The 22,280-nt window shown below is 44.7% G+C and overlaps 4 protein-coding genes and 2 non-coding genes across 7 annotated transcripts; 1 reads left to right on the top strand and 5 right to left on the bottom strand.

Moving 5' to 3' along the window:
- Nucleotides 1-1,523: 1,523 nt before the first annotated feature.
- LOC143376570 (putative odorant receptor 85e) lies at nucleotides 1,524-4,180 on the bottom strand. The gene is made up of 6 exons (XM_076827048.1): nucleotides 3,308-4,180; nucleotides 2,585-2,988; nucleotides 2,194-2,403; nucleotides 2,028-2,132; nucleotides 1,787-1,945; nucleotides 1,524-1,717 (listed from the first exon to the last, which is right to left on the bottom strand). The coding sequence occupies exons 1-6, from the start codon at nucleotides 3,507-3,509 to the stop codon at nucleotides 1,655-1,657; spliced, it is 1,143 nt and encodes a 380-aa protein (XP_076683163.1). The 5' UTR covers nucleotides 3,510-4,180; the 3' UTR covers nucleotides 1,524-1,654.
- Nucleotides 4,181-4,632: 452 nt separating this feature from the next.
- On the bottom strand, nucleotides 4,633-4,755 carry Trnal-caa (transfer RNA leucine (anticodon CAA)). The gene is made up of 2 exons: nucleotides 4,718-4,755; nucleotides 4,633-4,677 (listed from the first exon to the last, which is right to left on the bottom strand). It is a non-coding gene; the product is annotated as a tRNA-Leu (tRNA).
- Nucleotides 4,756-5,064: 309 nt separating this feature from the next.
- Nucleotides 5,065-5,137, bottom strand: Trnav-cac (transfer RNA valine (anticodon CAC)). Its single transcript has one exon. It is a non-coding gene; the product is annotated as a tRNA-Val (tRNA).
- A 417-nt stretch (nucleotides 5,138-5,554) lies between these two features.
- Nucleotides 5,555-8,306, bottom strand: Cos (kinesin-like protein costa). Its single transcript, XM_076827255.1, has 2 exons — nucleotides 7,924-8,306; nucleotides 5,555-7,846 (listed from the first exon to the last, which is right to left on the bottom strand). Exon 2 carries the CDS (start codon nucleotides 7,817-7,819, stop codon nucleotides 5,636-5,638), a length of 2,184 nt encoding a protein of 727 aa, XP_076683370.1. The 5' UTR covers nucleotides 7,820-7,846; nucleotides 7,924-8,306; the 3' UTR covers nucleotides 5,555-5,635.
- A 615-nt stretch (nucleotides 8,307-8,921) lies between these two features.
- LOC143376674 (uncharacterized) lies at nucleotides 8,922-14,324 on the top strand. Of its 2 annotated transcripts, none has more exons than XM_076827258.1 (4): nucleotides 8,922-9,186; nucleotides 10,921-11,091; nucleotides 12,105-12,408; nucleotides 12,906-14,182. In XM_076827258.1, exons 2-4 carry the CDS (start codon nucleotides 10,926-10,928, stop codon nucleotides 13,006-13,008), a joined length of 573 nt encoding a protein of 190 aa, XP_076683373.1. In that variant the 5' UTR covers nucleotides 8,922-9,186; nucleotides 10,921-10,925; the 3' UTR covers nucleotides 13,009-14,182. The 2 variants fall into 2 exon arrangements, with proteins under 2 accessions (XP_076683373.1, XP_076683372.1); XM_076827257.1 differs by lacking the exon at nucleotides 8,922-9,186 and adding an exon at nucleotides 10,129-10,684 and having other exon boundaries at nucleotides 12,906-14,324.
- Nucleotides 14,325-14,558: 234 nt separating this feature from the next.
- Nachralpha2 (nicotinic acetylcholine receptor alpha2) lies at nucleotides 14,559-18,378 on the bottom strand. The gene is made up of 8 exons (XM_076827256.1): nucleotides 18,122-18,378; nucleotides 17,396-17,701; nucleotides 17,276-17,320; nucleotides 17,093-17,202; nucleotides 16,831-17,011; nucleotides 16,064-16,757; nucleotides 15,787-15,992; nucleotides 14,559-15,313 (listed from the first exon to the last, which is right to left on the bottom strand). The coding sequence occupies exons 2-8, from the start codon at nucleotides 17,573-17,575 to the stop codon at nucleotides 15,107-15,109; spliced, it is 1,623 nt and encodes a 540-aa protein (XP_076683371.1). The 5' UTR covers nucleotides 17,576-17,701; nucleotides 18,122-18,378; the 3' UTR covers nucleotides 14,559-15,106.
- Nucleotides 18,379-22,280: the final 3,902 nt, after the last annotated feature.

Below are 22,280 nucleotides of genomic sequence, written 5' to 3'. Positions count from 1 at the left end.
AAAACTCTTGCTTCGTTTTCCGCCAGCTTTCAGCTCGGAGCACCGTGGCTGTGCATTCTCCGGCATCGTTACAAAGGCGCCGGGTATTTTTCACGAGGAACCTCTGGAGACGCGGCTGATGATGAGGCACGGTCGCGTAAAAATCACGCACAACGCGCTCATCAAGGGATGATTAGTGCAACCCTGGTAAGAAGAAGTGATCAGGGAAGAGACGCGCGATACGAGCGGCAGCAATGGTGCTCGAAAGAGGTCTACAGTTAGGTACGTAACATGTGGCAAAGCGACCATCTGTCTAGGAAGCAAGTGCCGGCGCAACGACCACGCGTTCTTCCTACCTCGTCTCCTCTTTGCCTGTCCGCGAACGAAACTGCCCCCAGCATGTAGCAAGGTGGACAATTACGCGTGACGGGTTCGAGTTCAGGCAACTATGCCTATGTGCATGCCTAACTGCTCTTCGATAGCTGGCGTTTCGTCATCCGCCGCGAACCACGAACGGTCGAAGCGATCAGCGAAATGCTGCGGTTTTAAAGAAACCACCGTAACAACTTGAAAAACAGCACGTGCTGTGCGTAGCAGGTGGGACACCGTAAATCAGGTCAGATAGCCATCGTCCCATCAGTCAGATGAAAGCACAGATTTCAATGTGGAAGGAGGGAACGCTCGACATGGCATACGCAGCGTATAACACGCGCATGTACCACCCGAATAACCGAGATGTTCTCGTGTTTCAGCAGATCCTTTTTAACTGGTCTTTGATATCGTTTCGTCTACGCCAGGATATTTATGAACGGGGATGTTAGCCACGGCGTTTAATAGAGACGCGGACCCGTTTATGCCTAATCGTAAATTAACGAATCGCGGCGATCAGCTGTTAATCTGCGCACGGGCAGCAGCGTGGCTTCGCTTAATTAACAAATCCGCTCGGCGAAACGGCGGACCGTGGAATTTCGTCGCGTATACAGAGCGTCGCAGCCGTAATGTAAGATGCAGCGCGACGTCCGGCAGACCGATAATGATTTCTCCTTATTAATAATTTGTTTAATACCCTTCAGCCGGTCCGCCGTTGATTGGCGGCTGGATACAAGTTCCCGCGGCTGCTGTTAATCGCGAGAAATGCGAGGAGATAAATTGAATAACGGTTAAGAGCGAGGGGAGCCTGGTGGTTTCGCGTTTTGCCACATTAAACTTGAAGCGTGTGGCTGAAGGATCGCTGCTCAACGAAATGCAAGATTGGCCAAATCTTTGCAGCGACAAACATTCGCACGCTTGGAGAAACTTAGTGGACAGTCTAGCTTGCCTCGAGGTCGCTCAAGTTCTGGGAACAATGCCTCTGTTTCCATCGGGGGATCTCCAAATTCCCCGACCTTTAGTAGACGCGTAACACTGAGTACGCACGTGCAGAACGATTCTGTAAATATCGAGAATACTCTGAAGCATAATTTACAAGGCTGTCGGCAGGAATAGAACAGGTTGCTGCGGACAGGTTAACGATTACGAGTCTTCCGAAAACAGTAAATATTTTTATTTCCGCGCTCAGCCACGGGAGGCGCTGGCCTCGAGCGATTATTTCTCGTCGAATTGCTGCATGGTCAATGACGCGTTGAAGTAGTTCTTGTCAACAGATTGCACAGTAAATAGAAACGGGCCTCTGCCTTTAGGAATTCTCTGAATGTATATTGTTCAGCAAAGTGTAGACCGAATAAGACCTCCTAACAATCTGCAATGATCGTTGCGTGTAAAGTTACGAAGTGAGAACACTACATACCCTTAATTGGCACTTACGTACCGCGATAAACGTTTGCAAAGACAGTATATAAAATGTGCCAGCCTTCAGTTCTATCGACTGTCTCGCGAACATCGTGGATAACGCGAACACTTGCACGATATCGGTGGAGCGTTCATCATTCCAGCCTGAGAACCATTGGCTTTTGTCCAGCACAGAGCTCTGAGCAATGATTTATGAATTAGAATCGGCCGTTTTCGGGGAAGATCGCACGATCAATCAGTCGCCCTTAATTAGCCCTCACCGAATAGCTCAGCTCATTTCCTACCCAGCAGATGTACAAGAGCTGAGATATGGCAGCGTTCAGGAATATACCGAACTTTATGACGTCTGAGCTTTGCCCTCCGACCTGTTACAAACCATGCAAATCGATCACGGACTGGCCAGCACACTCGACCATCATGTCTTACCACCACAGCCTGGAAACCAGTCAGGCAAATAATCGAAGTGCTCGAAAGCATCTGAACGCACATACTCGAGCTATAGGTTTCGTTGTAATCGTTGGTCATAGACACTAATCGCTGATGGAAGCGAATACACGTCTTGTAACGATGCACGAAAGTGTTGCCAGTTCTCCGTTCGTCGTCTCTCGCGATATTCTTGTCGCAAACTCTCTCATTCTGTGGAGAAAAATTGTACGTAGGTACATTGTAGCTGACCAGAGTGCTCTAAACCAGAGTTGGGCATTGTCCGAATAAATTTTTATTCGAATGATAATAAAAAATAAAAATTTATTCTAATAAATATAAAAAATAAAAATCTATTCGAATAATGCTCAACTCAGCTCTAAACCTATCCTATTCCTCCAGGAAGTCTACTAGATACACAGACGGCAGTAGAATACCCTCGCTTGCTTACGTCCCGCGCTATTTCTTTCCCGCAGTTCTCAAAATTTACGCTGAGAATGTCGAACTCCATAGTGATCATGCTACATATTAGTATCGTGATACTGTCTATTGAAACGATTGCCATTACGCCGGCGCAAACCGCGCATGATTCAATGGATATACCGATCTCGTGCCAAGGCGATATCGTCATGTTGAAAGGATAGGTGGCTCTGATCGGCAAGCCATTTTTCATCGGCGAAAAGAATAACAGAGCGATCCCTAAGAGGCATCCTAACACGCCAAACCCGTAGAAGATCACTTTGTTACGCATATGACACCTCTCGATAATGTCTTTGACAATTTTGGCATGTACGACATCTAAAAGTAATGTTTTTGTCATGAGCGTGCGACGTGCCTTCTTCAGTTGTAAAATTACAGTGGCATTAGACAGCACCAGAGCAATATATTCGTAAAACTATTTGGATAGATCTGCATTGTTCCCAGTGATAGGCAAAATTATTGTTGCAATAAAATTTCTAATACCTAACGAATACAAATTAACGAAAATGTTTGTCACGTGTCGAATAAAGTTAACTCGGGTTAACGAACGAATGATGAAATTTTTTTTAACTTTTATTCGTTATCCGAAATTTGATTTAAATATAAAATTTTGCCCATCTCTGATTGTTCCACATACTTGTAAACTCGGAGAGATCGTCGGCGCATTTCAATGCCTCCTCTATCAATCGCGTTATTTTCGCGCGACGTATTTGGTAGTTCATCGTTTTGAAAATCACAACGACGATTCCAGCGTAGACGCAACCGTCGTCGGTGGCCACCGACAGTTTGTCCATGTTCGCGCAAATATCGACGAACACGGTGATCGCGAAGATGTACATCGTCGCCAGTATCGAAATCTTGTAAGCGAAGTACACGCATCGTAGAGCCGACGAACTTTCTGGATCTATTTGCCAGAGGCCACAAGACCTGCGCAAATAGGAAGAAAACGATCCCTTTGTAATTCACACCGCCGATAACAGCGCACCAATAACGCGGGTACATTGGCACCGCTCTCACTTTAAATAAGATATTTGAATGCTTAGTAAATTTCGACACGGCTTTACCCACTCGTGACCTGACACACGCTCCATCGGTAACGTGTCTGCCAACAGGCGAGTCAGAGTGCAAGAAAGGTGTCCCGAGCAAAAGCCACGCAGTCGCTTCTGTTGTGTAGGTTCAATCTGTTGTGCGGCGTACACTTTCGCGCGACTCTGCCACGTTATCAAGGGTTATTTTCATTCAATCTTCCACGGTGCCTTTCAGGAAAATTGCGAATAAACGGATGCGATTGCGCGGACGTTTTTCGGAATTATAGACTTCGTCGCGGTACACGTGTTAGATCCCCTAGTTACTTCCGCGAATGTCGATAAAATTGACGGTAATTGCATACCGATAGAAAGATGAGGGCACGTTCTACTACGTGCCCACCACTTGCTACGTCCATCCTAACGTAAGAACGGACGCCCGCCGTGTAAAGAAACATCCAGCCTAGCATTTGTATTCAGCCCTGCAACTGAAACAATTGAACATTGCAGTAGCGCACGGACGCTCGTCTCACTGCCAGTGACGCAAGGCAAATTTAAAGTTCGCATGATTTGTGGCATAGCCACTGTTTGTATAGCTCAAGTGGAAAACCGCATTCACACATTTACAAGGCTGCTGTGATTGGACGTTCAATTTACTTCTGACGAAGTAATTGTGTTTAAAAATAAAAAAAAAACGTGGAAAACATTTGTTTTGTTGTACCAAACCACTTTCTCTCGACACCTCTTAGTCGCGAATGATGTATTTTCACATTTGTGGGAAATTAAAAAAAATTGCCCGCACCGGGAATCGACCTCGGGACGTATCGCGTAGCGGATTCCGTGTGCCCGCAACGATTTCTAGTGGGATTATTGCAATAAAACATTTAATAACGTGTGATGTGGATACAAAATCTCGCCAGCGAATTGTAAAAAAGTTTGTCAGAAGTGGGATTCGAACCCACGCCCTCAGAGAGGACCAGAAGCCTCGAGAAAACTCAGATATTAACTGAGAAGGTGTGAACCTTGAGTCTGGCGCCTTAGACCGCTCGGCCATCCTGACACTTGATGACAGTCATCTATAATGCACATGACTAGCTTGCTCGCTAGTTGATCACGTAATTACGTGAAACTCGTTGTTTCTGAATAAATAAGTCTATTACAGTAGAAGATGAAAGGTAGGGAAAAACGTTGTTTAAAAGTTTCGCAGACTAAAATAAAATGGAGATATATGGAAATGGCGGAATATATTAGCACGAAATATCGTTTTTAAGCGAGAAATTTCAAAGGAAAAAATTGCAAAAATGTTTCAACGATAATATGTTGTAACAATGTATTATAATTCTGATTGATAATGAAAAAAAAAAAAAAATGTTTCCGCCCGGGATCGAACCGGGGGCCTTGTGCGTGTGAAGCACACGTGATAACCACTACACTACGGAAACCACATTTGTAACATTCGTAGAAGTCCAAAATCAGCGCACCAAGAAAATCTACATTTTATAATTTTTAAGTATAAATCTTTTTTATAGGATTTCCGTTCCGTGAAAGAAGAAACATGAATCATAAAATATTCAATAACAGGGCAAGTTGTAAATGTGAAACACTATTATTTTCGATTTTTTGAAAGTATATGCGTAACGGAATTTTTATCGATTTACGATTTTACGATATACCGAAATCGTTATTCTTTAATACGCGTATCATTTTTCCAAAATTGTGCGATTAGAACAAGAATTTTAAAAAATCGTAGGGGTTTGAAATCTCTATTGTTTCAAGATAATATTTAATAATGTGTAATAATATTTCGAGAGCTTGGAAAACAAAGGAGGCTTGGGTAAAAGAGGATGAATAATAAACTATTTTTTTACAGAGAACGCTCGTATATTTTATAAAAATCGTATTAATTGATAAAAAAATGCTAATTTAAAAAAAAATCACGTTTACTTGGTATTACGGTCAGTAGTCTTTTGTATTATCAGTTTATTTCGTTGCCTAGTTACTTTCGTTGTTGTTGTTGTATTCTTCTGGCCTTGACTCCTGTGATCATTAACTATAACAGGGTTTGATGATGGCACATCTAATCTCGTTGCCAGTTCTGTGTCTTTGCGCTTATCGTCCGCGTCTTTAGAATTCTTGGATTGTAAGTCCGCGTGATAATATGTTTCCTTTGAGAAATGTTTAAACATAAGATGCATTTGTTCTTGAAACGCTTTTTGCGCGCACAGATATTTCGATTCCGCCGCTATCTTAGTTGTTTTCAATGCATCAGTCAAAGTTTGTATCAGCACATCTCTCGATTCTACGCTGCTTTCTAATTTTGCTATTTGAACTTCCAAGTTCCTCGAGCTCTCCTTCAAATCGATTACTTTCAAAAAATATTTATAAAACAAAGTTCTCATTTCGCCATCTGATAGCTTTGCCAGTCTTTCCATTAACATTCTCTCTCCTTTCTCACGTTGAGATTGATTTTCATCGAAATCCTTTCTCCCACAAATCATTTCATTCTTATGTTCAATCATAGCATCAATGGCTTCGATAGTTTCGCCAAATTCCAATAATTTTCGTTCCTCTACCGTGGACGAAGTCTTTTCTTTTTGAAGCTTATCATCCAAGCGGCATTTCTCATCTACCAGAAGATCTCTGGTACGCCTTAAGTGTTCGATCTCACCACGCAAATCTTGCTTTTCGTATTTATGAAATGACCTTTCCATATCCATGGACATCTCCTTTATAACATAGTCCAGGTGCGATATTTTTGCCCCGACGTATACTCTTTTCTTCTTGTGTACTTCAGATTTAATAACATTCCTTTCATCATCGAACAATTTAGAAACAGTTAAATTGCACTTCTCCTCGAGCTCGTGAATTTTTTCCTCATCTTCTGCAAATTTCTCTTCCAATTCTTTCTTACGCTTCTCCACTTCCTTCACCTGTTGCAGCAACCCGACCCTTTGGTTCTTAGAGGCAATTATAGAATCAGCGAGCGTTTCAATCCTGAGCGAATCGTTTATAATTTCGAGTAGCCCTTGAATCTCGCTTAATCTGTCATTGTAAGATGCTATTTTCGTTCGGTTCAAACGATATTTACTTTTCAACTTCCTCTTCAACTCCTCCCTTTTCTTCTGAAACATTCCTTTCGCTGTGCTAAGTATTTCAAGATTCTTATCTAGCCCCTTGATCAGATCTTGCTTCACCCATATAGCTACCCCAGTCTCGAACAGAATGTCGTACGTCAGCTCCAAATCAGCCTCGATCGCTGTCATTTCTGTTTGCTTCCCTTCGTTCCTTAATACTAAAACCTTCAGTTCCTTCAACGATTCCAGTACTTCCATCGACTCAGGAATATTGCTCAGCAGGTCTGGCGAATTGTCGTTGTGCTTTGTACAATTTTCGCTATCACTAGCTTCGACCCTAAAATTTTCTGAAACTCCTATACTAGAGGATTCTGGTATTACGTTGCTTAACATTTGACTATTGTTAGGGATAAATCTGTTGTTAAAAGCTAATACTTCTTTACACATTTCAGAACCGGGAAGCATCGAGCTTCTCCTAGAGTTTGGATTTCTAAGTGGAACCGGTTGAATTACAGGTAGCTCGTTATGACTATTTATTAGTTTAGTTAGCGACATGCTCATACTATCGCTACTTTCCTCTAATTTAGAGCGCTTGGAATCGATTAGTTCGTTGGTTTGGATTTTAAATTCATCCATGTACATATCCAATTTTTCTAAACAATCCGAATGTTCCGAACTCGAATCACTTTCGTCCTCCTCGTCTTCGTCGTCATCATCGTCCTCCTCGTCTTCCTCATCTTTCTCGTCTTCCTCGTATCTCTCATCTTCCTTAGTTTCTTCGCATTGTACGTAGTCGTATTCTTCGCTGCCCACATCTTCGTCGTCGGTATAATATTGGTACATGTTAATTTCTGGCCTTGGAGAATAATTTCTGTGGTAGTACGCCTGCTCTGTTTGATCAATGAAGTCATGTGTATTTTGTATGGCTTCGTGGCTGTGCCCCATACCACAGATATCTGAAACCCTCGCCCTTTCGGTCAGACCCTTGTCCCGTTTGTTATAAATAGAGGTACTTTGATTGCATCTTTCGTGCCTTGCCATCGCCCACATGTTCGATGGAATGCTTTGTCTTATTACCTTATGACATGTACATTTAATGCAACTTATAAACAATACAATATTGGAATTTAATATTTGCTTGTGTTATTCCTAACCTATTTGGAACAGTTCATTCGAAATGTAATTTATAACACTGCTATAAATTCACCATAATCGAACGACAATGATAATGCCGATAATAATAATTGTTGTTCAATTAACAAATGATGTTGCACGTTTTGGTGCGGAATTTTTATTAAAAGTATACATGAATAATAGATTCTACAGATTGGCGTGTGCCACGGGTTTACTCCCGTATTCACCAGTCAATATGTTAAAATTTTATGAACGATTTGTTTTATTCGTTCGTCGTTTGTTTACATTCTGAACAGTTTAGAGACTGTGGAGCTCCGTGCATTTAAATATGTATCAGGCAAAACATTTTGCAAATATTTGAATACAATAAATAACAGATGTATCTAGTGATAGTAATCATTGCCAACTTGTGATTAATAAACAGAGAAAGATGTTTTCAGATGTTATTATAAGGATATTATTTATAAGAATCTTTTGCGATACTTGCATTTGTCACACTACGAAGCAATAGAAGATTGTTGCATATATAAATATTTTACAAGTATGAACTAAATACGAAGGAATGGAAAGTGATCCGGTGATTTTATTGAATTCATTAACTTTGATATCAATGTAGTCAATAAATTTGCTTTCTCACTTATAAAAACAATAGCTGTTACCTGGATTTTCGAAGTATATTGTTGCTTTATTGTCCACGTCCTTCTTGCCATACACTTTTGCACACATTCTCAATTCAAACGAATTAAAAACACATAAAAGTTTATTACCGGCCGTTAGTTAACGTTCGCTACCGTTTACTAGCGAATATTGAATGTGTAATAGTCGTTAAATAATAGAAATAAAATTAAATGCCCGCGTACACCGATTACTTGGACCATCGTCAATTTCGGAGGTCGGAACTACCGAACGCTCGATTCGTCAATTTGAACTTACGCGCCGTCTCGTATGGTTTCAATTGGTTTCAGTTCTGAAGTATTTCGAGGTCTCTGATTGGCCGCCGGGAAAAGTTGCAGCAGAGACAGAGTCAAACAGAGGCTTCTGGTCATTCTACAAGGAACGTCGCGAGTTTCCGGGCTGTTGTGTTTTTCCTCGTTTTTACTTTAAATACGCACAAAAAGTATTCCACGTTGTGTTCCAAGTTGCTTGAACCTCTTACGATGACGGGTGTGTAATTATTACACTCGCCGCGAGCACAGTTCGTTGGGATTTTGTGGTGCTGGTGTCTAACCTCTCTTTCGCTGGCTACATCTCCTGCACTCAGAATTCTCCGAGACTTAATATACGTAAGTGTTTTAATGCATCGCATTCCTTTCATTCCCTATTCGACGCTAGATCCATTCGTGAACATAAATATACTATTAGAATATGCTGGGATCGCGGTTAAAGCAGCCTTGTGTAATGATTTTGAAAGTAGTTACATTGACGCGTGACATTTTTACGTCATGCTCGTACATTAGCAGATCTCGATTGGAAAAAAGAGCAGTTCCTCTATGTTTTCCTCTTTGTTATTATCTTCTCGGATAGTCATATAGGCGATTATATAATGAGAAGCACAGACGCTTGGCAAAATGGTAAATCGCTGAAGTATAAATATTCCACGGAATCGCTCTATTCGTTGAATACCAAGTTGCTGATGTAGGCCAGTAGGCATTGTTAATACACGCCTATAGAAAAGATATTTCCGTTCGCGAATCGTGCATAAATTTTGATCTATATTCGCGACTTTCTAACTAGTGTTATTCGATTCGATTGATATGTTACTCCGTATTCTATATGTACAATCTCCTGACGCTTCTCATGTTTACATAGCAGGTTCTGTAAATCTGTAATCCAGTTTGATATATAAACATTTTTTGGTGCGAGGAGGAATTCACTCGAAATGAATAAACGGAGGTTGCAAAACAAGTTATCTTCTTCGCAGTTTATTGCCGCTCCGTCACGCTGATCTTTTGCTTCCTATCTTAATAATTTTGCATCGCTCCTTTCCGAGAATCTGCAGTATATATGTCATGTGGCTTCTCGCGTGCACTTATCGCGTATTCGTATCTGAATTCCGAATGGCACTTTCGCAACACGCGGCGTATGTTGCAATGCTTTGTTTGTCCGTGTCACAGATGATTATCGTGGTAGGTACGTTTCCCTGGCAATACACAAAATTGATAATTTATTATCGGAAATACTGCCGCCTTATAATCATCTCTGCATGCTTTTCAGATTAGCAGAATCGAAACGCGTAATGGAGCGTGCCCGTCCGCGTAACCCCGCGTATTTTCAAATTCGATTTTCTGGTAAACGCATACAGGCTCCCACGTAAACAGTTCATTCAAGCCAGACACTTTCGACCGTACCTATTTTTCCTCGCCTCTTTGAAGCAAACGATCATAATGCGTGGCTGAGCAGGGGGTAACGATTCTGCACTCTGGGTTCGAAACTTTTAGGCACGCCTCCTCTAAACGGGCGAACGCGCATCGTTGTTACCTCCGTTACTTAACATCCGTCCAACTTTCTATTCGCACACGAGCACTTTCGCGCTCATTTGGCCGTGCTATTTTCTATGTCGAGCGCTAATTCATACGCGATCTTTGAACCGACCTAATTTACGCTAGGTTATCGAGGGGATCTTCCTCTGGTATGCGATCGAATTAAACCTTTTATCTGGAGTACCTTTCCCGAACGCTCATTAATTTTGCAAATTCTAGTCAGCCCGTTATCGCCAAGCGGGAAGGACATTCCGCAGATCAATCTCGCTGTATCAGATGACGAGTTCATTTGAGGTCACACGTGCATGTATATAGTGACAATATATGGCATATTCGATATCATGTTCATCTTTTCATGGTACATTTTTAAAGCTTCGACCATCAACTTATCGGCGAAATATTTATAGATTGAAACAGGGTACCCCTCGTACATATAAAGAGCATCGATTGCCCATTGCATAGTAGGGCCACTATTTTGTAGTGTAGAGTGATTATCAGCGAGTGTCTAATTAATGTGCCTCCCAAATGTTGCAGCAGGAAACATGGAAAAGAATATAGGATTCGCCAGCGGGAGTGCACAGCCCTCAGCACCTCCACCCACAGCACCCCCTTCGTACGAGGAAGCCGTTGGAAATGTGACGAGCCCACCACTACAACCAAGCATTCCACCATATCCAGTAGGACCATCTGCGATGCCAATACCATCTTGTAAGTATCACTTTCACATTGCTCATTGAAATCCTCATTTCTCCCGCGATAAGATGGACGTTGTCGGCATCGATATTTTATTCATGGATGATGCCGATTTCAACCACTTCCCCCTAACTCCGAGGACTATGCCCTTCGCACATTCCGCACGGCTGATGTCATAACACACAAACCGACACTACCTGGCCTATACCTTCAGAAATGGCCGTGCGGAACGTGTTAGGGGGGGAAGCCTACCTAGAACGATCAAGACAACATGCTTATTTGGGAGTTTTTTTCCTAGAAAAACCGATAAACTTTTATTATTAAACATTAGTCTGTTGGAAAGAGTACATCTTACGGATATTTCAGTATTTTTGTGGTGAAAGTATTGAAAGTTTTGTGAGTTATACGTGATGCCCGAGACGTCCTTTCTTTAGGCGCTTTGCGGTGATAACCGTAGCTCGGTGCAGGATCATCTAAAATTGAAAAATTGAAATTTGTTAGATAATATATGAAATTATCTAGGCGCTATCGGACCCAATTTTGGAAAAATTATTTTGTGGCAAAATGGCTGCTGGGCAAAGTTGAAGCATTGATATTTGGCAAAAAATCGCTCATACTTCGAGTGTAAAAAAAATCTAGGTCAAAAAAAGGAAAAGTCCCCGATAGCGTTTAGATCTGTAACCCTAAAATAGGCCTGCAAAGCCTCGAGTAAATCGGTTCATTAATTTTTTAGTTATGTGTGTCACCGAGTTTGAAAACATGATTTTGAGGAAAACGCGTTTAAAGCTTTGGGTCTGGGCGCTACACCGAGGAACACCTACCTATTTACACGCGTATAACTTTGTCGATTTTGGTCGGGTTAACTTAACTTCAAGATGTTGTACTCCAAGAAAATATAAAAATCGAAAAATCGATTTTTCGAAAATTTCTATGTAGGCCTTCCACTTAACTTTATCGACACCCGGTACCCACCCGTTACTCTACGTTTATTCCTCTCATAATCTTAGAATACCTATCGAACATTTCAGACAATCAGCCGCCGAATAAACCGACGATGCCATTCCCACCTAATTACTCAGCAGCTCCCGGCGAACCAACGCCTCACGTTGGTGCCCAGTCGCAGGCCCACCACACTGCGAACTCCTCACAATTCCAGCCCTCGTTGCCAGTGTCAACAGAAGTCAGGATAATCCACCAGCCCGTGACTTACGCGATGAGCCCGAACCCCATAAAAATGACCTGCCCGACGTGTCACGCCAGCGTCAAGACCGCCACGATATCGGATCATCAGCCAAGCGCACACATCTGCTGTATCGTGCTCTGCTTACTCGGGTGAGTGATCGAATACCTTTTCCTTCGCTTCGCATGATCCTACGCTTTTAAATTGCTCTTAATTTGCTCGCACTGTAATCCGACATCCGTGCTCTCTCACGTCGACCATCGTGGCGAATGAATTCTCCGGTCACTGGTTCTGTAACTGCTAAATTTTTGGGAGGTATTCTGTTGCACCCAGAGGGCGGGAACAGGGGTTTTGGAAGAAGAGAAGAAACCTAGATTTTATTCTTTAAATCAATTTTTATAATCACCTAATGAATTTGCATTGAAAAGATTAAATCCTGAGTGCGCCACTGACCTCTTCCCTCGTCGTCCTTGACTCTGCTGCTCTCTTTACTCTCGGCACCATCCGCTGACCTTTGTCCTTCGTTCATCCAGCAACATTCAGGTGTGCTCGTAGGAGCTAGGGAAACACTTTCTTCTCCTGTTTGCACACGGTCCTCTCCTCAGCCTCGTCGAATCATTCACTCCGACCAATGAACTTTCGATTTCAGATGTTGCCTTTGCTCGTGCCTGCCGTACTGTATGAGCAGCTTCATGAGCGTCCACCATTTCTGTCCGAATTGTAAAAATTACATCGGCACGTGGAAGGGTTGAGTAGGACTCGATGCCGGGCATATTTCCACGCTGTTAGATACGGCCCTCTATGTAATCAGGTACAGAGTGTTGTAACGTTACGGAGAGTAATCCGCTATTTCCTTGCTTGTCGCGTATTCCGTTAAAAGCCGAACAGTCTTGAAGTGATTAGTCATAGATCGTGTCACAAATACCACGTATGACGCTTATTACTTGCGAGTCGATACCAATGCAACCGATTAATTAGCTAATGAGCGATAGTTGGCGATGATTATATATTCCATATTTCGTACGAGTTAAATGCGCACGGGCGGGTCTGTTTGTCCGAATGGTGCGTGTGTGTATGTGTGTGCGCACGATTTGTAGGTAGAATGGGACGATGCTACGAAAATATTTTTCAGCATTCACACTTGAGAACAGCCGCTGCTCTTGATTGCATTTATCGTATTCCGTATCTTTATGAAATGGTTTCACTAGGAAGAAGCAAATGCATCTTACGTTTATCGGGGTCGTCTGTATTTGTTGGACATCTCCCTTGGACGTTTATGTTGATACTTTGTCTGAAACGCGACGGAAATCGAAACGCTACTTCCGTTCGCGTTTCTGGCTGATTCGCGTGAGAACTATTCGAACGACACTCGCTCCCTTCCTTCTTCCCGACGAATCTCTGCTTTGGAAGAAGAAGGAAGCGAACGATGATGAATGGAAAAGTGTGCATAGGATGCGAGACCTTCTTCCTGTTCGCAAACGGTGCTCGCGCATTTTTATTTTTGTAATAAGGTAAATTCGTAACCGGATCGAACTCGATCGTTTAGATCAATGAAACTTAGGAGCCCCGTTTCTCCCGCGATGGGGGAAAGAAATTGACGTAAGTAGATGGACGCACACGTTTACTTTGGTGCTTCCGATAACCTTTGATAAAACGTATTCCTGCGTATAGTATCTGTATTATACATATAAGCTGTCGTGTAAAGGTGATATTTTTATGCGAACTGCCAAAGGATTTGCAAATTTCGAGGAGCAATCATCCGCGTTGCGTTGGCAAACCGGGAGAATTACTGTTCACTTGCGTTTGTTTCGTGCTCGAACGGTGCGTTACTACGTTCCAGCTATTTATATCGAACTGTATCGAGTTAAATACTTGGAAGGAATCTCTTATGTAAAGGGAAATTCGAAATAAACAGGAAAAACGAAACGATGTTGTGGATACCCTCGAACTGTTATTAATTGTTAATGTATTCGACAAAACATTCCGCGCAATTATAGATTACCGTGTGTTGGCCTCAGTGGCCCCTGCGCACAGTTCAGAGGTATGAAATATATGCATTTTTACTCTTTTCGTATTTCTCAAAAATTTTCTTACCCGCTGGGGAATATGCCCTCACTAATGTCGAAGACATATGACAAGCAATGTAAGCGTTACACGGCTGTATGCGCGTTTCATGTATGATACTTTTCTTGTACGTGTTTGACGTAATAAAATATGTATACGTTCGTTTTGAAGTGCGTGTGTAGGTCAATAGGAATGAAGATCGAAGTACGGTAAGATGAATTACAAATTAACGGTAAAGTAACTCATAATCATTGTTGTTTATTTTACTTGTTATAGCCATATAAGATATCGAACAGATCCGAGTATATATCTCGTTCGCAATGAAAAAGATTAATTTATTTTTTAGTGTGTAAGATGAAAAATTCCGTATACATACTACGTAACAATTCTTCGTGATGGCTCATCGGGAAGATATTAAGTCGAGCAGAAGATGGCTGCCTACACGACTACACGCACAGGTAGACTTCGACAGGGAATTATAGACTGTTCGTACTTTCTACGTAACCGACGTTACAAAATTCCTACAAGTAATATCGGGCTGTTCCTGTTCGCTGCACGATAACGTGTTTCTCGTTAATCAACAGCAGTTGTCCGTTCTGTGCATATACTAGAGCATGAAGTACAAATTAAGTATACTTTTAGACATGAGACGCTATCGAAGATTGCATACTTCTCGATAAAAAGACGAAAAAGCTGGAGGTGTTGATTCGTTTAATATTTCATAGGAAATATATGAACGCGTAATCAAGATCTCAGCTTCCTAGTGTTCGTTCACTTCTAATGATTCTAGGCAAGTGTGTCTAGCAAATCTCCGTGGGGGAGGAATTGCTGTTGAGCGACAGAAGAGTACTCCATGTCAATTGGCTTCGTGTCGTCGTAAAGAGCTGGAGCCTCGCAAAGAATGGTAAACGTGCCGACGATGGAAGCGATCGTGAAGATCCAGAGGAAAAGTCGATCCAGAACCATCGCCACAAATCCCCAATCTTGATCCTCCTATAGCAGAACCAGCATAACTTAGAAATCCAAATCACTCGCGACAAATTATTTTTCTTCTCTACTACTTAGTCTTCGCTCGACTGATTGAAAACAATTGTATCCGCAACAGTGGCGGATTTAAGGAAAAAGGCCCAGGTGGCAGACATCAGTCTAAGTACCAGTGCCGTCTTATCGTTTTCGGTGGCCCTGAGGCAAGCTCCATATGCGGCTCCCTAAGTATTAAAACAATTAAATAAATAAGAAAATATCTAAATTTCGGTGTATTCGTTATTTTCTTTCCGTCACAGTTGCAGGACCATTTCAATTATTTTTCTAGCTTTGACAACCCTATTTTTTTTTAATTTTCCAATTTTTCGGTGGTCCCCTAAGCTCCGGGGTCCTGAGGCGGCTGCCTCTTTCGCCTCCAGGTTAAGACGGCACTGATATGTACTGTGATTGTTCTAAAACTCTTCGAAACGAAAGATGTTTACCGCGTTAAACTCGTCTTGACGTTGTATGTGGTGCTGAATAAACATCACGTTGTGCAGAGCTTTCTCAAGCTCGAAGGGATATTTCTTTTTGGGTGTAACGTCGCTCAAAGATTCGTCTAGACCGGACATCACTGTCGGGAGTCCGTTGTACCCGCCTATACCACCCAAAAATCTGTTATGGGCAGTTGTGTGCAAGCCGTTGCATCCTGAAACCATGAAGCTCTGTAAATCGTGTCTGCTCGTTGTCGACCAAAGATCTTTCATCACACATACATACCGCCGATTCTTTGGTGGCGAGCAGAATCAGGGGACGACACTATCGAAGAGGATTGCATTGCGGCCGCGACAGCCGAGTTGAACTTGCTCTTTTTACCGGACCTCCCTCTGCCGTGTATCTTGTGCGCGGCGAGGTCGTTGAGGAGGTCGTCGGGCACCCTCATTAGCAGCAGCTTCGGCAATCTCCTTATGAAAATTTTCCTGACCCATGGTGCCATTTTATGGGTGCTCGGCTTGCGGTAGTGAACGTTCAGTATAATGATCGTTATCACTACCGACAGGCCGACCAGTATCATCGTGAACAGCAAATACTTGCCCAGCAACGGTAGGGCTAGCGACGTCGACGGTATGATCTCGGATATCAAAAGGAAGAACATGGTCTGCGACAGCAGGATGTTGATGCAAAGGGCGATCTTCTCGCCCGAGTCGGCGGGCAGGTAGAAGGCCAGCACCGACAAGTACGAGATGCTCACGCACGGCACGATCAGGTTCACCGTGTAGAACAGCGTCTTTCGGCGTAACGTGATGTTGAAGAAGATGTCGGGGTAGGGCTCGTCGCAACAGGGATAGTACTTCTTGTGCCGTTCCGCTGGAACCCCTAGTATGTCCCATTCCACGCTGGGGTAGTACTCGCGAAGATCGATGCCGACTTCCACTTTGTCCCCCTGGTTCTGATTAATATGCTTCAAGTCGATCTGCGGAACATAGGGTGAAAAGTTTCCTCTCCCTTTCTCTCCCTCGAGAAAGCTATAATAGCGTTGCCCATACCTGAAAACCGTCGTAGGTCCACGACCCGAATTTCATGAAGCAAGTCTGTTGATCGAACGGGAAGTATCTAACGTCTATTTCGCACGACGACTTGAAGATCGCTGGGGGCGTCCAAAGAACTTTCCCCGTATAATGCAATATTGCCTTTGTCATCGTGGTGACACCGTACTCCCCATCGGCACTGAAAATTCAGTCGAAACAGTAGCACGTCGCGATACCGAGCTTGTAAGCTCCTTCCGCATCTCGTGCATCGATTACGTACTTGTTGTAAAGGACAATGTCGGGAAGCCATATATGCTCGCTAGGCACGTAGAGTTCAGTGACCCCTCCGTATTCTGTTGGGTCCCATTGGAACTTATGATCTTGCCATTCCTGTGGAAAGTTCGCTTTCGTTAAGTCAAACATCCCGACTGATATCCGAGAGCATATTATATTCGAGACTTACGTGTTCGAGCCAAACGTTCGTCGTGAGGATTTGATCCTTCAAATTCTGAAAGAATGGTGAACGGTGTGCTGGTTACATTCTCGATTACGCGTGTAGGTACATAGTTACGGAATCACGTACGAGATCGATGAGCTGCGATAGACGAAGCCCCAGTTTAACGATCACGGTATCGGTATTATTGGAAACCGGGCGAATCAGCCGATTGTAAGTGGACAGCAGGTCGTCGTACAGTCGCTTTGCGTCGGGATTGCTGTTGCATGCCCTCGCCGCGAGGATCAAGACGATCGCTTGCAGTAACATTTTCACCGGCTGCCGTGTGCACGTTTATTAAAGTCCAATCAACATCCTGCCGCGTTGCACGAAACTTTCCAACGATTGCACGATCGCTCGTGATACGCTGGCTGTTGAATTAATCTCACGCTCGGTCTAGGAAAGGCGTCGTTTTGTCAGTTTAAATCAATCGAGTGAAATGTAGACTTTCGACGGCTTAACGGAACTTTGGAGATTTTGAATTCTGAATTCTGAACCTGTTGCGTTAATTAGGGATCGTCTATACTAATTTCTTCCTTACCAAATTTAATTCGGTTATTATATTTCACCGCGGTTGGGGTGCAAGTCACCGCCACCGTCTTTGAATGCTTGAATTTCCATGTCGTGCAACAGACTACTTTGTTTTCACCGTAGAAACACTAATTTATTCGTGCATCGCAAAATTCCGCCGCGAGCAACGAGATCCGAGGAGCAACGCTAGGGGCAAAGTGAAGATCGTTCCGATCGATTTGCGGAATCGATGGCTCGCTATGCGCGCTAGTGTTTAGGAGAATGTAAGCTCGCACGGTTACGTACTTGGGATTCCGTACTCTTCAGGCTTCACCTCGGGGGTGGGCACGCTTCCCAACGGATCCAAGCTCGTGCCCTCCTGCGACTATCATAATCTTCTAGCGCGGTCCCTTCGAATATCCGCGATCCGCCGACCGATTGGGAACGCTAGGAGGAATCGATGCGTGTTGCATTACTGACCCGTCCCGTTCTGCTCGCGAAACACCGGAAGAGCGCAGAACAGAAATGACATTGTGTACAGTCAATGGACCACTGGATGATGTTACGTGCATCTCAGATTTTACGGGATCAATACGGCATTGCGCATGCACCGGGCTGGTCGCGAGTGCTTGCGCCCTGCGGACCGGCGTCCACGGCGCATGCCCCTGGCCCGACAGTAGAAAAAGGCGTGCAAGTCCGCCGGTTCTGCTCGATCCTCTCCGCTTCCACAGCTGGTCCTACGCCCTTTCCAACTGCTCCCTGTCGTCCCCCGGCTGAAATTTCTCTATCCCCCCGCTGGGATCCGCCTCACCCCCTTTTTCGAGTGTTTCCACCTACCTCTCCGCTCACTGGGTCAATCGGCAAATAATCTCGATGAGAAATCGATATTATCAATCCTTTGAACGGGCCAACTCGTTCCATCGAATCGTTGTGCGTGGAAGCATCCTTCCGGAGAGGGAAAGACGAGTTTTTCGATAACGGGAACCGAAGGTCGATAACAGGGGGGTGTATTTCGTTCCAGTGAAGTTTATTTTCTACTCGAGCCTGTCAGCTGGCCGACCGACACAAGGGAGTTCCCCTGTGTTTATCCCCGCTCGTAAACACAGGGAAAATCCTTTCGCTGCTTCCTCATTCGTCTGATTCTAAAAAAGCCTATAGAGATATTAAACACTTATCGTTTCCACGTTGGGATGCGCGCTCTGGATCATACTTGCCCCGAGATAGAGCTCCTCTCTTTCACATACCAGAGAAACTCCTGTCCACCGCTGCAGAATAATGCCACAGACGTTTTTTCCTGTAAATTTATTCGACAATTCTCGCACGATAATTGCTTACCGAGCAGCTACTATGATTCTCATTTATAAATTAGGGGTGTATTCGTTTAACATTTACCACACGTGCGAATTAGCTTGAGAAAGTTTGTTTTATGGTAATTCCGCGGCGCTGGCCTCCCTCTAGACACCACGCACGATGATAAACGGGATTATTTTTCCGGGTCTCGTCGCTGCGAAGCACTAGCAAGCGCGCTAGGGAACCACTTTCGTGTGCCGGAGACAAAGGTAACTGCCCTCTTCTGCTCGTACGGGTGCGCGCTTATGCTAATGCATTTTATAGTTTGTCCTTAAGCATTTTATTCTCCATATTAACGAGATCTCGGCTCGCCGGAAATTCAGAGGATCGAATATTTACAGCGTCGTTAAATTATTCAATGTCTGGGAGGTCGGTCTTTTTTGAACAGCAATGCGCTCGCCGAGCAGTGTCGGGGTAACTGTACGCTTTTAACGCGGGGTCAGAGGGCATTACCATGCCACGAGAATGGGCATCAGCTTCCCGAAATATACACGTTATGGTGCTCAGGTAACTCCGGTGTTATGCGAGGCAACGAAACGACCAATCCGTTGTGCCAACGCTTTCAGCAGTTTAGCAAGCCTCGAACGAAAGAAATACCTGTGTAATGTATATCCCGCACTGTGGTGTTCTTATTTTCGCACGAGGGATCGCGCCGCGAATTCATCCCCTTCCCCTATTACGGGAATTCGTTAACGTAGCAAGTACCGTCCTCGACACCAATGCTATACTTTTCAGTGCCGGAAACCAGCCGTTATACGTTCGTACATTGCAGCACTTTATCCTTACATACTGGCCATTTTCTTGCGCTTATATCTCCGGCTGGGCTGAGCGCATCGCGCGATGCGCTCGCGGGGGCTCGATGATAAACGTGACTGTTTTTCCGGGTTTCTTCGTCGCGAAGCACGGCGAGAGAGGAAAGAGGCCACAGTGCCACTTTCCAGCACGGAAGGGTGTAGCTTCCCTGCGAGGGAAGCCGTGTGTGCGTGCTCACGAGTGTATCGCGAGTAAGCTCGGAGAGAGGCGGAGAGCAAGAGAGAGGAGAGGCATGTGCAACCTGTGTACGGGGGGCATCTGGTTGTGTCGAGGAATATGTTCTGCACCGAGGTGCATTGAAATGCGTTGCAGGTCTCCTCGCTGCCACCCCCAACCCCTTCGTTTTCCACCCTTGCTTAGCTACTCGAAGTGTTAATGCCAGATCCTGGGGCCAGTAAACCATGCCGGAGTTTACGGCGATATATTTTTAGTCAGCGATGCTTTTCGCCCGGCGCGAGTAAAAGGGTAGAAGCTGTGGACGATTTAAGATCATCGACCGAACATTCTGCGTACGTACGATCGTTCGTACGATGGACCTGACTAGGCAGAATGTATTTCAGCTTCGGAGGCAAGTTATTACGCGGGATTCGACGTCCGTGCGCGGCGATAGCCGATGATTCGGAATTTATTTCGTCTGGTCGCCGTGCCGGGGGTAGTTTGGCTTCGAGAAATTCGGGGCTAACGAGTATTTCTCTCGTCGGAAAAAGTCCGCCGCGATGTCGCGGCGCTGTACCCTCGTGAAATATGCATCTGGTTAAAAGCTCGGTGCACGTGTGCACAGGAGAGAGGGAGGGTCTTATCTGCAGCCAGTGCAAGGTATTTTACGCTCCGTGCCTGCCTCGTACTTTAGCGCAACTGCTTCAGAATGGAATAAGAATGTTCCGCGATAGCGCTTCTTAGGTAATGGCCTTCTATAGGCGACACAGGGATTAACGTGACGATACGAGTACCGTTCACATCGTTTTCTCCCGATAGTAGCTCTGTCATCTCGAAGCTTAAGAAGCTAAGGGTGTTCTAAATTGCACGAACGTCTCCGAGACACGTTCGAATTTTGCGGATAAAACGCGGGCGAAGGGAGCCGCCCACGTTTACACCATCCCCCGAATTATTAATCGGAAAGTGCTGCTGGAATTTCGTTCCGAGTGGTATTCCTTAGCTGCGTTGGAAGCGGCGTAAGCGCGTTTGAAATTTCCGCGAGACAAGGAAAACGGGTTACCGTCGGAACGAAAGAGAATCAGAGGAGTCTCCTGTCGAAGGGTGGAGCGGGAAATACACGAGCATAGTTTCTGGAGGTGGAGAAGCGGAATGGTCGAAGGGGTAGCTGGCAACGGGATACACCTCGAAAGTGGTTGGTTCTTGGGACGTAGGGGTAATTGATGTGGTCTCACGCATCGAACAACCTTCTATCTTTTGCCTTGCCACTCGTTCCCTCGCGCTCTCGCGCAAGGAGCGCTCTCCGAGCCGCGAGATAAACTGAAATCCCATTAGTTCGTTGTTAGATTCTCCCGTCGCACTGTGAGAACAGTTGCCCGTCGCTAGTCTCCCTTTTCTCCTCTCTTTCTCTCTCTCTCTCTTTCTATATCTCCCTCCCTTCTTGCCCCTCCTTTGCCGCCGCCGTTCTCCGCTCTCCACCACCCCCTAAAACCCGGGATAATGGTCAAGGCGTGTTGGAGTTTAAATGAATGTTTGCGCGCGCTCTGTAAATTATGGTGGCCCCTTTCGGGACACCCGGTATACACACACATACACACATTCAGGAATATAGGTCTCAGAAGGTGCACCGTCGTCACGCCTCATGCTCGGCTGATCATTTTACAGTCGGTAGTCTGTGTTAGCGTTGCGATAACACTTTTAATTCTTCGCCCCCAATCTACCCCTGCGGAAGTTGGTTTGAACTCGTTGCTTCGCCCCTGGAATTGTTGGCCGCATCGCTTAAGAAACGGCGCTTGCTCTTGTAACTCCCAGCCCCTGGTTTTCACGGCTGCAACAGCCTTTGCCTAGCCACGTCTTCATCTTTCACCACAGTCCTGGGATCTGATGCAGCACGATGCGCTCCCGCGTAAACGGATACCGAGCAGCGTAGAGGAGACGTCGTGCTCGACGGCTTCGCTGATCGAGAGCCGTAATTTCCTTCGAATTTCCAAGGTTTCCGTTCCATTCAGTTCTATTCGATTCCATTCGATTCCAGTCGGTTCCATTCGCTGGCCCTCCCGCGCGCGTAGAACGAGAGAAATGACTCCGCGGCGAACAGTCCGCGCGCTAACCTCCATGGCTTTTCTCCCTTTTCCATCGCCACCGACCG

The sequence above is a fragment of the Andrena cerasifolii genome, chromosome 14 (genome assembly GCF_050908995.1).
Source record: "Andrena cerasifolii isolate SP2316 chromosome 14, iyAndCera1_principal, whole genome shotgun sequence".
Taxonomy (NCBI): domain Eukaryota; kingdom Metazoa; phylum Arthropoda; class Insecta; order Hymenoptera; family Andrenidae; genus Andrena; species Andrena cerasifolii.
Note: the sequence above shows the minus strand (reverse complement) of the source record. Positions and strands in the feature narration are given on the sequence as shown.